The sequence below is a fragment of the Protopterus annectens genome, chromosome 12.part0, assembly GCF_019279795.1.
Source record: "Protopterus annectens isolate FY-2018-M chromosome 12.part0, PAN1.0, whole genome shotgun sequence".
In the NCBI taxonomy this organism is placed as follows: Eukaryota; Metazoa; Chordata; order Ceratodontiformes; family Protopteridae; genus Protopterus; species Protopterus annectens.
Genome location: NC_056746.1, coordinates 573,798,317 through 573,811,574, shown reverse-complemented (window position 1 = coordinate 573,811,574; position 13,258 = coordinate 573,798,317). Strand labels below are relative to the sequence as shown.

Genomic DNA, 13,258 nt, shown 5'->3' with positions numbered 1-13,258 from the left:
ACACTGATGTCACGGAAAAAGTGACAGCAACCAACGCCGGACCAAGACTTTGGAACTCAGGCCGACTGCGGGACCGCCTGACGGCAGGATAACCCAAGTGTAATGACTGCAGCAGTGTAACACGATGAACATCATCATCCTTCGCCCTCTTCCAGAATGGAAGAATTAACATTACCTGCCTACTCACACCCCTCTCCATTTGCCTCTTTCACTGCCCGGGTCGCTAACTGATGCTCAGTTTTCTCAGATGAAATCAGAGCATTTTCTCTCCATGGCACGCATCTGTATAAAATGACATTCTGAACATAGATTCATAGCACATTAACGTGTCTCAAAGCAACAGTCTAAGACTGTAAAAAAAAAAAAAGTGTTAAAATCATTGACATCACTGACAGTTTTTTGCTTTCTGCATACACACAAAATTAACTTGCCTCCTTGTTCTATATCTGAGTCAGTAAGATGGGTGAGAGATGTAGAGAATGTTGAGTATGAAGACTGCAACCACTTTGGCTCAGGTATTCGAGGAACTGGATCAAGGGAGGAGTATCTGGATGAATCCGCTGGACAGCCTTTAGAAGAGCTATGACTTTCAGCAGTGAATACTAAAGTGGTATCAAGACATGAGAAGTCATCATCCCATTCAAGTCCACCACCTAGAAAAAGAAACATTACTTCAGTTTAATAATACAATCATGTCCAAACTATAATTTATGTGCGGTACAGCAGCTTTTAATCTATAAACTACAGTAAAAAAGCAGAATGATTACCACAGTTTACAGGCCAATGCATACAGGCTGAAATGAATGTTTTAAAACCTGTATCAAATGTCAAAAATGCATTCCAGACAAAAGTTTTACAAAGCAGCTATTAGAAATAATGATTTTTGAATGGTGGCTTTTGTAGTAGATGCAAGTATTAGGAGTACATTCTGCCTTGGGTGACCATAAATGGCATTATATTTAGTAGACCTAACTCATATTGCCCAATAGCATTATTTGGTGTTATACATACACGGGCATGGACACACACCGATAAATATAAAATGTATGATGCTCTCAGATGTTCCTCAGCTCTTTTCTGACTTCCTTGTCCAATTCCAGGGTAGGCTAACTGGTTCCTGATACTCAGTACAAAGAATGTGGCAGAGGTCCATCCTGATCAGTACAATCAACTTTACCGATGAGACTGCTAAAAGGCTGCAAAATGCAGGTGGGTTGGAAACAATTCAAATTTTCTATAAGAGATATCTTTGACAATTCAGTGTTATGGCAAGTATGTCACAGAACTCTACTAGCTTGAGTTTGTGTGTCTCATGCAGAAGACCCCTATATTGAGGCACAGTCCCAAGCAGTACCCTGTAGTGCTGCATTAAACATAAAAAAGTACATTACTAAAGTAATCCGTAATAATCAACTGCAGATAATCAAAAGCATATATATCTAAATATATTTCATTTTTTTATTTCCTTTTGCCAAGGTCATGTTTAAAATGCGTATGGACCGACCAGCCCAATTAAATAAATGAATGAATGAATGAATGAATAAGTAAATAAATACACCAGCAACAAGGAGACAGCCTGTGAAATGTACAAAGAAAATTAGATTTCTGACCATATCTGTAAGTGTCTATTTCCAAGAAGATATGGTTCTAACAAACATGACCACTTTACAGTGCTTGGTTAATGCATGGAAAAAAAGCCTATGCTTCAAGCAGCTCAGGTATCTTTCAATGATGGACTTCTGAGGTAGGATTCTGATGCAGTCACAGCTCTTGCAGAACAAGCCTCTACCATCAGAGTAAAAGGCTAACCACACTTAACGATACATACAGTAAATACACTTCTATAACAGCTTGTGAGTTTAACATTTTATTTCTCACTTTCACAAAGGATAACAGCTCTGAATATTTGCAAAGTGGTTTAAATCTCTCTAGGTGTTATCTATAAGGACACATCTGTCTAGTCCATTTGTTTGAGGCAGTAAGTATCCTGCTATGTCCCCTCCCCACAGTTTGACCAGCTACCCCCCTCTTCCTCTGCCAATACTTTCTTGAATGCCTCAGAATATTTCTTTGCAACAACCACTCAGGAAATTTGTTTCATATGCTTATAGCCCTCTAATATAAAGAGGTTTTCCTCCTACTTTGTCAAAATCTGCTCGTTCCAGCAAAAGGACACACCCTTTCCCTGTCCTTATGTTTTAGTTCATCTCTTACAAAAGTCACTCTAAAGGCCTTTTGAACTTGTGTTTCCCTTTACTCTCCTGTTTTATAGTGAAAGAAAACCTTAAATATTCACCCTTTCCTTACATGTTTCTAATAGGCTGCCTTTCTCTGGTACCCTCTAGCAGTAGTGTGTGTGATTCTTCTTTTCCTTAAAAATAGAAAAAGCCCTGCAACTATGGTCTCAACTGTACCTTATAAATAATAAAAAAAATTCTCTGTCCCTGAAGTTTATTTCTATTCTTACTCCTGGTCTCTGCTTTCTTGCACAGTTTTAGTTAGCACAATGCTACAGTGAAGACTACCTATACATTTTTCCTACCCTGAAACTTACTGCTTCATTGTCTAAGGACCATACACAATTTCTGAGTGAATGCTTTCTGGCTGGAGCACCTCAAGTTTATCAGTATTAATTCTCAGATATTACCTGTCAACCTAACTTGATAGCATCCTCAGATTTCTGTTTTTTTTTTGTAGACTGCCTTCCACATACGGTTTCTTAAATTTGGTGTCATCATAACCCAAGTTAACTTACTTTTTCTTCCCCAGTGTGTTCCCCAGTGTATCATTTGACATCTATAAACTGAGCAAGAGGCTCCAGAATTGACCCCTATGAACACAGCAAATGAATTATTAAAGATGCTGCTCTCTACATTCATAACCCTTTTGTGTTTTTTCTTCCACAACCCTTTTGTGTTTTTTCTTCCAGAAATTTCTCACCCATTTAATCAATCCGTTTTCTATCAATCCCCATTCCTCTTAGTTTCTTGAAAAATTTCCCTTATACATGAGGCAAAATGAAAGGCTTAACAAAAAAGGTAAATTCATTTCATGTATTTCTCCTGATCACCTTCCTTGTCATTCAGTTAAAAAAATTATGCAAGTTAGTTTGTTGGGGGTAAATTCATTCCATGGATTTCTCCTGACCACCTTCCTTGTCATTCAGTTAAAACATGGTGCAAGTTAGTTTGTTAGGGCTCTTTTTTTTTTAGCTTAAACCCCACTATGGTTGCTGTTAAACAGCTCAGCATTCCCAAAGAATGAAGTCAGCCATTCCACTGGGATTTATTTCATTGACCTTCTTTGCCAGTGAGGTCAAATGAAGGGCTCTGAGTATTCCTCATGTGGCTCTGGACCTCTCCTCATGCAATGGGTACCACTCAGATACCTTATCAGTTCTTTAGTACTTCCCAGTTTTACAGGGATCTCTTGGACAGACCTGTGGGAAAACTCATTACCTATAAGACATTTCATTATCGAGAAGGGCAGCACATCTGGCTCTATATGCCTTGTCCTATTCTTGATGTTAGCAGCGTCTTTTACACCCTTTCTTGATCTACTGCTGTGTCCATCCATACGTGCCATTTAATCTCACTTCCCATTTTCATGATAACAGGATTACTGCTTCTTTACTTTATAACAAAATTAAAGGTAGGGGTGATGAGCCATTTGAGGAAAAAGTGAAAGCTGGCAATCTATAAAGCCTGTTACAGTAAGCAGTGTTTATGTTTGTATCTATTCAGCTGGTCTTCTTGACAATATATAATTCTGAAAGTAATACATGACAGTGAAAGCATCTTACTTCCTCCTTGTTTTTAAAACAATCTATTCAGAACTCCTTAACATGGTCACCTGCTTCCCTGCATGCCTGATTTACTTACCGTTGTTCTAGTCTTTCTCTTCTATGCCCCAAGTATCTAAAAAGGGACCTTCTTCTTGTGCTTAATCATCTTGGCAAAACGTTTTAACATGCCTTGTTCGTCCACCTCTCTGGCTGCTTCTTTTCTCAGCCATTCTCTTTTCCTGTTTCGTATTCTTAAGGTTTCTCTGCTAACCTTTTTAACCATATGGTCATTTTGTTCCACTTTGTTTCCACATATTCCCCTTACATAATGTTCCCTTAATGGTTTCTTAAAGAATATTTAATCTGTACAACTTCCACCACTTTCCAATGTTCTTGGCAGTTCAATAGTGTAATGAAAGGGCATCCATCTTTGTCACTGCTGATGCTACTCTGGGTAGCAGATCACATGCTGGAGGCCAGGATGGGGAGAATGAACAGGAGATGCTTGCTCCCCTTTTCCTGGGATGAGGAGCTAAGACACTGGGCACAGTCAGACACACACCTAGCTCAAGCACCACTGGTGAAGACCAGTATTTAACTGGAATGTTTCAAAGACAACCTTAGCAACTGATGCTCCAAGCAGGCAGTGTGGTTTGCAGACGTGAGGCGTGTATCCACAACTGGCCATTTTTTAACTTTAGTGTAACAGGATCGCTCCGACTTGTCACAGGACCAGTGTGCATACTAAAACATAGACCAATACTTTCCCTCTGGCAATTTAGCAAGCTTAAAACACCCCTCCATATTTCTGCACAGCCTAATATCTGTGAAGTCAAGCATTAATCTAAGCAACATGAGCAAGAGTTGCCTACTCAGAGGACAAGCAAGATTCACAGTGTACGTAAGCCCTGTATGTCTTGGCTTTAATTAACCTTACATGGATGCTTTTTTTTTTTTTAAATGTCTAAGTTTTTTTCTAAAAATGTTAGGATTACCATAGTAAACTTAACAGATGCTTAATCCTGCTTTCATATGGTCTATCTGAGGTACACACACCTGTCTGGTGGGCACAGACAAACATCCCTTGATGCTAATTATTTGATATTTTTTTAAAATAGATATTTCTAATTTAAAAAATGTTCATTCGCCAAATATGTAAATTTTTTTTTCTCTTACTATACCATTCCATTTGTGCAATCATAATGCATTACTTTCTACATCAATGCAAAAGTGCTATTGTAATTACTGATATCCTTACATTCACTGCTGTAGTACTCAACAGATGGGATTCCCTGCAGTGGAAGCCCGAACATCCTGCCAGTCTACCAAAGATTACTAGTTGCTTTTAAAAGGTATGCTGAACATCACCCAAACGCTCCTTGTGTAACGTACAGCATAAAGCTGATGTTCAGGCTAATATAATCAGAACTTCTTTGCCGCCAGTCTGAACGTATCTTTTTACTGTGAATCTGTTTACCTGTGTCTGTTTTCTGCCAGCTGAATGCATCTTCCTTCTCCAGTGACTACCTATGCCTATTTGATGACTTTTTGCAATTGCAAATAAGTAGCCTAATGGGGATTTTGTTTTTTCTTACTTTTTTGTAATCCTTGGGATTAATGTCATCCAAGAAGGGTAAATGTCGGTGTGGGAGGCAGATCCCTCATAAAGACCACCACAATAAGTGTCTTTTTTGTCCAGGAGCTTCTCATGACCATATGTCTTGTTCTATTTGTCAGGCGTTCATTCCAAAAACCCTTCACAGCAGACTTTCTTCTCTTTCCTTGTATCTTGAGAGCCAGCATCTTAACCTTTGCGGTATATATATATATATATATATATATATATATATATATATATATATAAAATGGAAGGAATGTCCTGCCCCGACAGTCAGCTGTCAGGGAAGAAGATGAAAAAGGTATGACCGGAATCCGAGGTTGCTACACACCCGGAGGCTTGCCCGGCTGTGTTGTCAGATGTCTCTGCCTTGCTCCTGTGACTGCTTTTTGCAAGCTTTCAGGAATCCCAATTTTTCCTTACTTAGATGACCTGTGAATTAAGGCATCCCATCCAGAGACCCTTTTGCAAAATCTTAACTTTGCCGTTTCCCTTCTCCAGAGCCTGGGTTCACTATAAATTTCAAAGATTCTTCTCTGAATCCTTTTCAGGATCGTGTTTTTCTGGGTTGTAGGATTCAGATGGTGCCAATGCTTGCATCCCTGCCCCCTCCAAAGCCCTTAACTCTCATTTCTTTTTTTCAAACTTTTCTTCCTCTGGCTTCCATTTCTGCCAGAGAGTTTCTGAGAGCTCTAGGTTTCATGGCATCCACCATTCCCATGCTCCCTCTGGCCAAACTTCACATAGGTTCATATGTAGGTACTAGACTATTGGCCCTAGGACCTATATAAGCCTAGCCAAAAAGGTACTCTGGCTTTCGCTCCCAAGAAAATTATTCTCCTGTGCCCCTGTCAAGCAGAGCCACAGAGGTGATCCACTGGGTGAATTTCCTACTTCCCATCCAATCATCAAGATTTTTCTTGAAGAGTGTTAATGAGGAGCTTTGTTTGATATAGATAGGTAGTTTTCCAGAGTATGGGAAGTCTCTGGGACAGGAATCTATCCCTCCAGCATGTTCTGTTTATTGTGGTGACAAGGTTTAGGTCCCTACAGCATGTAGCTCGGAGGGATTGGGATTTCTTTAAGTGGAGCATGTACAACAGCTCTGGGTTTGACATAGCTTTGTATGTTAGGCAGAAATTGCCTCTGAGTAGGCAATATGTGATGGAGTAAAGCTGGAGTTTTTTTGAGACTGTCTACGTAGGGCATCTGTTTGAGGCCGGTAATCCTCTTTGTGACGTATTTCTGCGGCCTTTCCAGTTGTTGTAGATGTCTTGTGAGGTACATACCAAAAGGGGCGTTGTACTCTATAATGTGTCTAATGAATGACGAGTAGAGGGGAACAATGACCTCTTTTTTCCTTGATAAGAAACCTTTTGTGATGGTGTGCCACGCAGAAGGATTTCCTGACTACTGTGGCGATGTGATTATCAAAGGAGAGACTACTTTCCACCTGTGTCCCAAGGTCTCTTATCACACTTTCAGTGTTAAGTAGACAACCACCCATGTGGTAGCTCACGGGCACAGAGTTTTTACCAAAAGAGATGACAATGCACTTTTTGGCATTGACCTTCATGCCCTGGCTTTGACACCAGGCATTTGTCTCAGTGAGGCCCTTTTGCAGAATGTCCACATCATTAAGAGTTTCGATTATGGCTCCTAGTTTGCAGTCATCTGTGAATTTCGTTAGCCAAAGACCTTCTGTGTTAGCCTGTACTTCAGAAAAGTAGATACCAAACAGAAAAGGACACAGGACTGAATCCTGTGGTACTCCACTTGTCACTGGTCTGAAGTCGGATTTGGAGTCTGCTACTTTCACAGTGTGGGTTCTGTCAGTGAGCCAGTTGGCAACCCATGTTGTGACATAGTGATTTATACCTAGTTTAGTGAGCTTATCTATAATTCCAGAGTGGGGGTTGGTGTCAAAAGCCTTGCAAGATCTAGACAGGCTGTGTAAACCACCTTACCCTCGTCTATGGCTTTGGTGACTGCTTCAAAGAAGTCTATCAGGTTTAGGTGACATGACCTGCCTTTTACAAACCCGAACTGGGTGGGGTCCAGAGTATGGAGATTACCAATGTCTTTGTTTATAAGTTCCATGATGATACGTTCCATGGCCTTGCATACCAGGCTCGTTAGGCTAATGGGGTGATAGTTCCCGGGGTCCATGGTGGCTCCCCCTTTGTGGAGTGGGATAACAGTCACTGTGCGCCATTCAGTGGGCACAAAGCCTGAGGTGAGGCTATGATTGAACATGGTGCTTAGGTGGGGTGCCAGTTCATTTTGTAGTTCATGTAGAACCCAGCCTGGGATGTTGTCAGGTCCCATGGATGCTGTGTTCTTGGCTTTGGAGAGTGTGGTTTTTACCTGTGTAGCCGTGATTACAGGAACTTTGCATTCTTCTGGTATAGAGATGGGCCCTTTAGGGGGTGAGAGGAAGGGGTAAAGTTAGCACTGAACCTATCTGCCAGGATGTTGACAATATCAGTTGATTCTGTATATTTAGTGCCATTGTGCTGTAACTCAGAGGAGATCTGAGTGTTGCCATTGAGATTCTTGACATAGCTATAGAATGCTTTGTGGTGTCTTTAGAATCAGTGGCAATTTTGTTTTCGTAACTAGCTTTGGAGGATTTTATGAGGGATCTCAGCTTCTTACTGAGGCTGACCAGGGAGTTCCTCCAATCATGTGATTTTACTCTTTTATGCAACAGTTTGTTTCTTCTGTTGTAGAGTTTGTTTATGGCAGGGGACCACCAGATTGGCTTCCTTTTTTTTTGGAGGATAGCATTTTGGTTCTGTTAGGGATAGCACGATCCATGCACTCGTGTAAGTGCTTATAAAGTGCATTTATGTAGGATTCAGCAGTCATACCTCTATCTCTATCTGCAGGATTTTGTCCATCTGCATGGGTGTCATGAAGTTTGCACTTCTGTCTTAAGAAGCGTGAAGTTGGCTTTGGAGAAATTTTTTACGGTGGTTTCCCTAATGGGGGTGGGGGGGGGTGGGATGTGGATGTCTAGGGTGATCGGATCTGACCAACGAGGAATTGACCGCTGGTGTGGAACACCAGTAGCCCATGTTGGTAATGACCAGGTCTAGGATATTGCTGCCCCTGGTGGGTGTGTGGATAAGTTGATCCAAGGCGTTGGAATTTACGAATTCCAGAAAACGTTGAGCAAAAGAGTTGGTACATGAGTAGTTTTCCCAGTTAATGGTGGGGTAGTTGAAATCGCCCATTATTAGGGTGTTGGGTTGCATCCTAATATTTTCCAGTGCATCAAGAAATGAGAAGTGGGAATCCTGGGGCATGGTGGGGGATCCGTAGCAAGTTACAATTTAGATTGCAGTCTTGCCCAGAGTTAGTTGCACTTGGATAATCTCGAATGCATTATGCTGAGCAACTAGCCTGGAGGTGTGGATATCCTTAATGAATATGGACACGCCTCCACCTTTAGTGTTTTGGTCCAGGTAAGGTGGCCAAAAGGTGTGGTAAGAATTATAGCCTGGTAATGCAGGGGTGCTCTCTGGAGCCTTGAACCAGGTCTGTGTCACTGCACAGATGTCGATGTTCTCCATTTTAAGGAATGCCTCGAGTGAATGCATTTTGAGGTTTAGACTTCTAGCACTAAGTAGTAATGCCCTCAGATTTTGATTGCTTGTACCTGTTAAAGTGGTGAATTTGTCATTTGAACCTTGCCTAAAAAAGGCACTAGAGGGGTGGCAAGAGCCTTAGCCAGTATCCGGAATCCCAAAGGCGACAGATGCAGGCCATCTCTGGCAAAGCATTGTGGTCTGTCGATCATGTCATCCCAGGCAGACAGATACTGGATCCCCTTAGAATGACACCAGAAGAGTAGCCAATTGTTGAAATCAATAATTTTCATAAGAAAGTTTCAGTGGTTTCTGAAGTCAGTGTGGCTCCAATATGCATATCCTGTAGAATCTGTAGTTCCTCTTCTTCCTTTTCTCAGACAGGAACTTCACTTGTGGATTCAACAGTTGTTTCTAAATCCAGAGATCCTTTTACATCCCCTCTTCCTTCTCAGGAATTGTTCACAGATGCTTCAGACATGGGATTGGGATGGGGGTGGAGACATTTGGCTCGCTAAAAGTGCAAGGGGTGTGGTCGCCTCATCACACAAGACAAGGGATCTCTTCCATCCCCACCAGTCCATGCTTCAATTGACGCTGTGGGTGATAAAAATTCCTCACAGACACCTTTTTTCTGAGGATGTGCTGCTGCAAGTCCTGCAGGAGGCCAGAAAACCTACTACTAAGAAATCCTACTTATCCAAATGGAAGAGGTCTTCTGTGCTGTTGAACAATGTGTGTGTGCTGTGTCTTTAAGAAGCATATAGTACAAGTTTTGTACCTACCATAAATGTAGATGTCCGATAGATATGCAACTGCAGTCCTGACATATGGGTTGTCCTGCCTCAGGCAGCCCTTCGGTCGGCCGGATTCCAAAGTCTGGGTCCGGCGTCGGCTGATGTAGCCTCTTCCCCGACGTCAGAGCGGCTGGGGTATAAAAGCATCAGCCGACGCCATCTTCTTCAGTGTTTCTTGCCCCAGATGCCAGGTGCCCTCCAAGGAAGGCTAAATTTAGAGAATGGATAAAAATTCAGACATGCACAACAGTAATAAACAGATACACCATAACAGATATCCCCAGCTAATTTGAAAAAGGGGGAGTGGACCCTAAAAAAGAGAATTACAGAGGGGTAGGAGGGAGGGAAAACCTGACTGCAGTTGCATATCTATCGGACATCTACATTTATGGTAGGTACAAAACTGTACTATGTCCTTCAAGAATGCAACTGCAGTCCTGACATATGGGTTGAATACCATAGCCAAGCTGGGGGTGGTAGGATCTAAGATAAGGATGGTGTAGCTAAAATGCCCCTCAGGACTGCATAAGCAAAGCCTGCTCGGGATCTGGAATATAAAGGCAGGTTGTAATGTTTGGAAAATGTATGCACAGAGCTCCATGTAGCAGCTTCTAGAATGTCCTTTGTAGCCACCCCTCTTAGAAAGGCTGTGGAGGTGGCTGTAGCTCTGGTGGAGTGTGGCCTGATATTGGCTGGCACACCTTTTCCATGGAAAGAGTAGCAGAATCTGATGCAGTTTCCAATCCATTTTGAAATTGTTTGTTTGGAAATTGCCTTTCCTTGTACTCCAGCAGCGTAAGCTACAAATAGTTGGTCAGACTTTCTGTTGGCCTTTGTTCTGTCCAAGTAGTAGCGCAATTGCCTGTGTATGTCCAAAGTGTGCAGAAGCTTTTCTCCTTTATTTTGAGGATTGGGAAAGAAAGTAGGCAGGTGAATTGCTTGATTTAGAGAAACCCTGGATATCACTTTTGGCATGAATGAAGGATTGGTTCTTATAGAGACTCTGTCCTGATGGAAAATGAGAAATGGAGGTACTGCCATGAGGGCCTGTATCTCCGAGACTCTTCTTGCTGAAGTAATTGCCAACAGGAAAACTGTTTTCCAGGAGAGAAATTGCAATTCTGAAGATGCTGCTGGCTCAAAAGGAGGAAGAGTTAAATTTTCCAAGACGAAGTTGAGGTCCCATGCAGGCACTGGTGGTTTTCTTGGTGGTTTAATATTCTTTATCCCTCTTAGAAACTGTCTTAGCAAAGGATGTGAAAACACAGGTGGATCACAGTTGTATTTTGCTGAAATTGCTGAAGCGTGTATTTTTATGGAAGAATATGAAAAGCCATTGTGAAGCATTTCCCCCAAGTATTCTAGTATCTGTGGGATGCTCATTACTGATGCATCCTGACCCTTGTTGGCATTCCAGATGTTGAATCTCTTCCATTTGGCTGAATAAGTTTTTCAGGTGGAAGGCCTGCGTGCTTCCAGTAAGATCTCTTGAACTTTTTTGGAGCGAGAGATATGGGGAGAAGTCATGGAACCCTCCAAGCTGTCAGTTGCAATGTTTGCAGGTTGGGATGAACAGTCCTGTAATTGTGCTGAGTTATAAGCAGAGGCCATTGAGGCAGGAGCCACGGCTTGGTGTGAGTTATGCTCCTTAGTAATGGATACCAGTGCTGTCTTGGCCAGTCTGGAGCTATGAAAATGCCTTTCAGTTGTTCTGCTTTGATCTTCAGTAACACCTTGGTCATTAATGGTAGAGGTGGAAACGCATAGATTGTTAGAGAATTCCAGCTGAAGGAGACAGCATCCATTCTCCAGGCTTGAGGATGGTGTGTCCTTGAGCAGAACTTCTTCAGATGATGATTGAGGTGTGAGGCAAAGAGATCTATGTCCGGCCTTCCCCATGCATGAGTTATTTGTGAAAAAATGTCTGGATGCAACATCCATTCGTGCGGGTCCATAATGTTTCTGCTTAGACTGTCCACCAGAACATTGTCCTTGCCTGGGACAAACTGGGATTGCAACTGTATGTTCAGTTTCAGGGACTTTTCCCAAAGAGTCATTGTTAGTCTGCAGAGGGGGTAAGAATGGGTGCCTCCCTGTTTGTTTATGTACCACATAACAGTGGTGTTGTCTGTCTTTATTAGCAGATGACCTTGCTGAAGAAATTTTCCGAAGGCCTCGATTGCATGAATCATTGCCAACATCTCTTTTTGATTGATGTGCAGATGCAATTCTCGGGGTGCCTATTGCCCTTGAATGCATCTGCCCTCCATGTGCGCCCCCCATCCATGATCTGAGGCGTCTGTTGTAATGGTTTGGCTTGCTTGAGGTTTGTTGACAGACATGCCTTTGTTTAGCTGGCTTGCTTGTGCCCACCACAAAAATTCCTTTTGTAGACATGGAATGAGTGGAATAATTGCTTCTAAGTTGTGGCTGTGTTGAGACGATAAACTTTTTAGGTACCATTGTAGTTTTCTCATGTGTAGTCTTACCAGTGGAATCAGAAGAATGCAAGATGCCATGAAACCCAGGGCCTGCAGGATTTTCCTTGCAGTCATCTGGGTGTGCTTTGCTAGGCTTTTTAATCTGGTAATTGTTCTTGTTTTTCTTCTGTGAGGAAAGCCATTTGTGAGTTTGTGTCCAGTTTGGCTCCTAGAAAAATTATTTGTTGGGATGGCAGTAGTCTTGATTTTTGAATGTTGACTGTGTATCCCAAAGCCTGTAGTAAGTGAATGACATAGTCCATGTTTCTTATCAAGGCTTGCTTGCTGTCCGCTTGTATAAGGCAGTCGTCCAGGTAAGGGTATACTTGTATCCCCTGAAGTCTGCAATGTGCATGCAATTACTGATGCCAGGCATTTCGTGAATACTCTGGGCGCAGTAGATAAGCCAAAAGGCAATGCTGAGAATTGATAATGCTCTGACCCTGCAAGAAATCTGAGGTATCTTCTGCAGCTGTGTCTGATTGGGACATGCAGGTATGCCTCCTTGAGGTCCAGAGTAACCAGCCAAGACCCCTTGCCCAGCATGGGAAGAAGTTGCTGTAACGTCAGCATTTTGAATTTTGGCACAATGAGAAAAGTGTTTAGAGCGGACAAGTCCAGTATAGGTCTCCATTGCTTTTCTTTTCTTGGAACAAGGAACAGTCTTGAGTAGAATCCCTGGCCTTGTTCCTGAGGAGGAACCTTATTGCTTTGATTTGTAGCAGCTTTGAAACTTGTATGAGTGCCTCTGCCCTTTGATTTTGTGGCAGGTTTGGCATGCCTTGTCTTGTTGGTAAGGTATGGAAGTGGAACCTGTAACCTTTGTCTATTATGTCCAAAATCCATTTGTCCTTTGTAAAAACGTGCCAATTTTTTGAAAATAAAGATAATTTTCCGCCTAAAGGTGCTTCTCTTTGAGCCTTGGTCGGTGGTGTCAAAGTCAAGTCACTGTGATTGTCCCTGTGGAGCAGTAGAAGTCCCTGCGC

The 13,258-nt window shown here is 42.2% G+C and overlaps 1 protein-coding gene across 1 annotated transcript in view; it reads right to left on the bottom strand.

Annotated features, from left to right (window-relative positions):
- The window catches only part of LMTK2 (lemur tyrosine kinase 2), a 1,522,811-nt gene that overhangs the window by 107,221 nt on the left and 1,402,332 nt on the right, over window positions 1–13,258 (bottom strand). Inside the window, exon 13 of the mRNA XM_044089711.1 lies at window positions 432–653. Within this exon, the coding sequence (XP_043945646.1) occupies window positions 432–653 (222 nt within the window). The remainder of the gene's footprint in view (window positions 1–431; window positions 654–13,258) is intronic.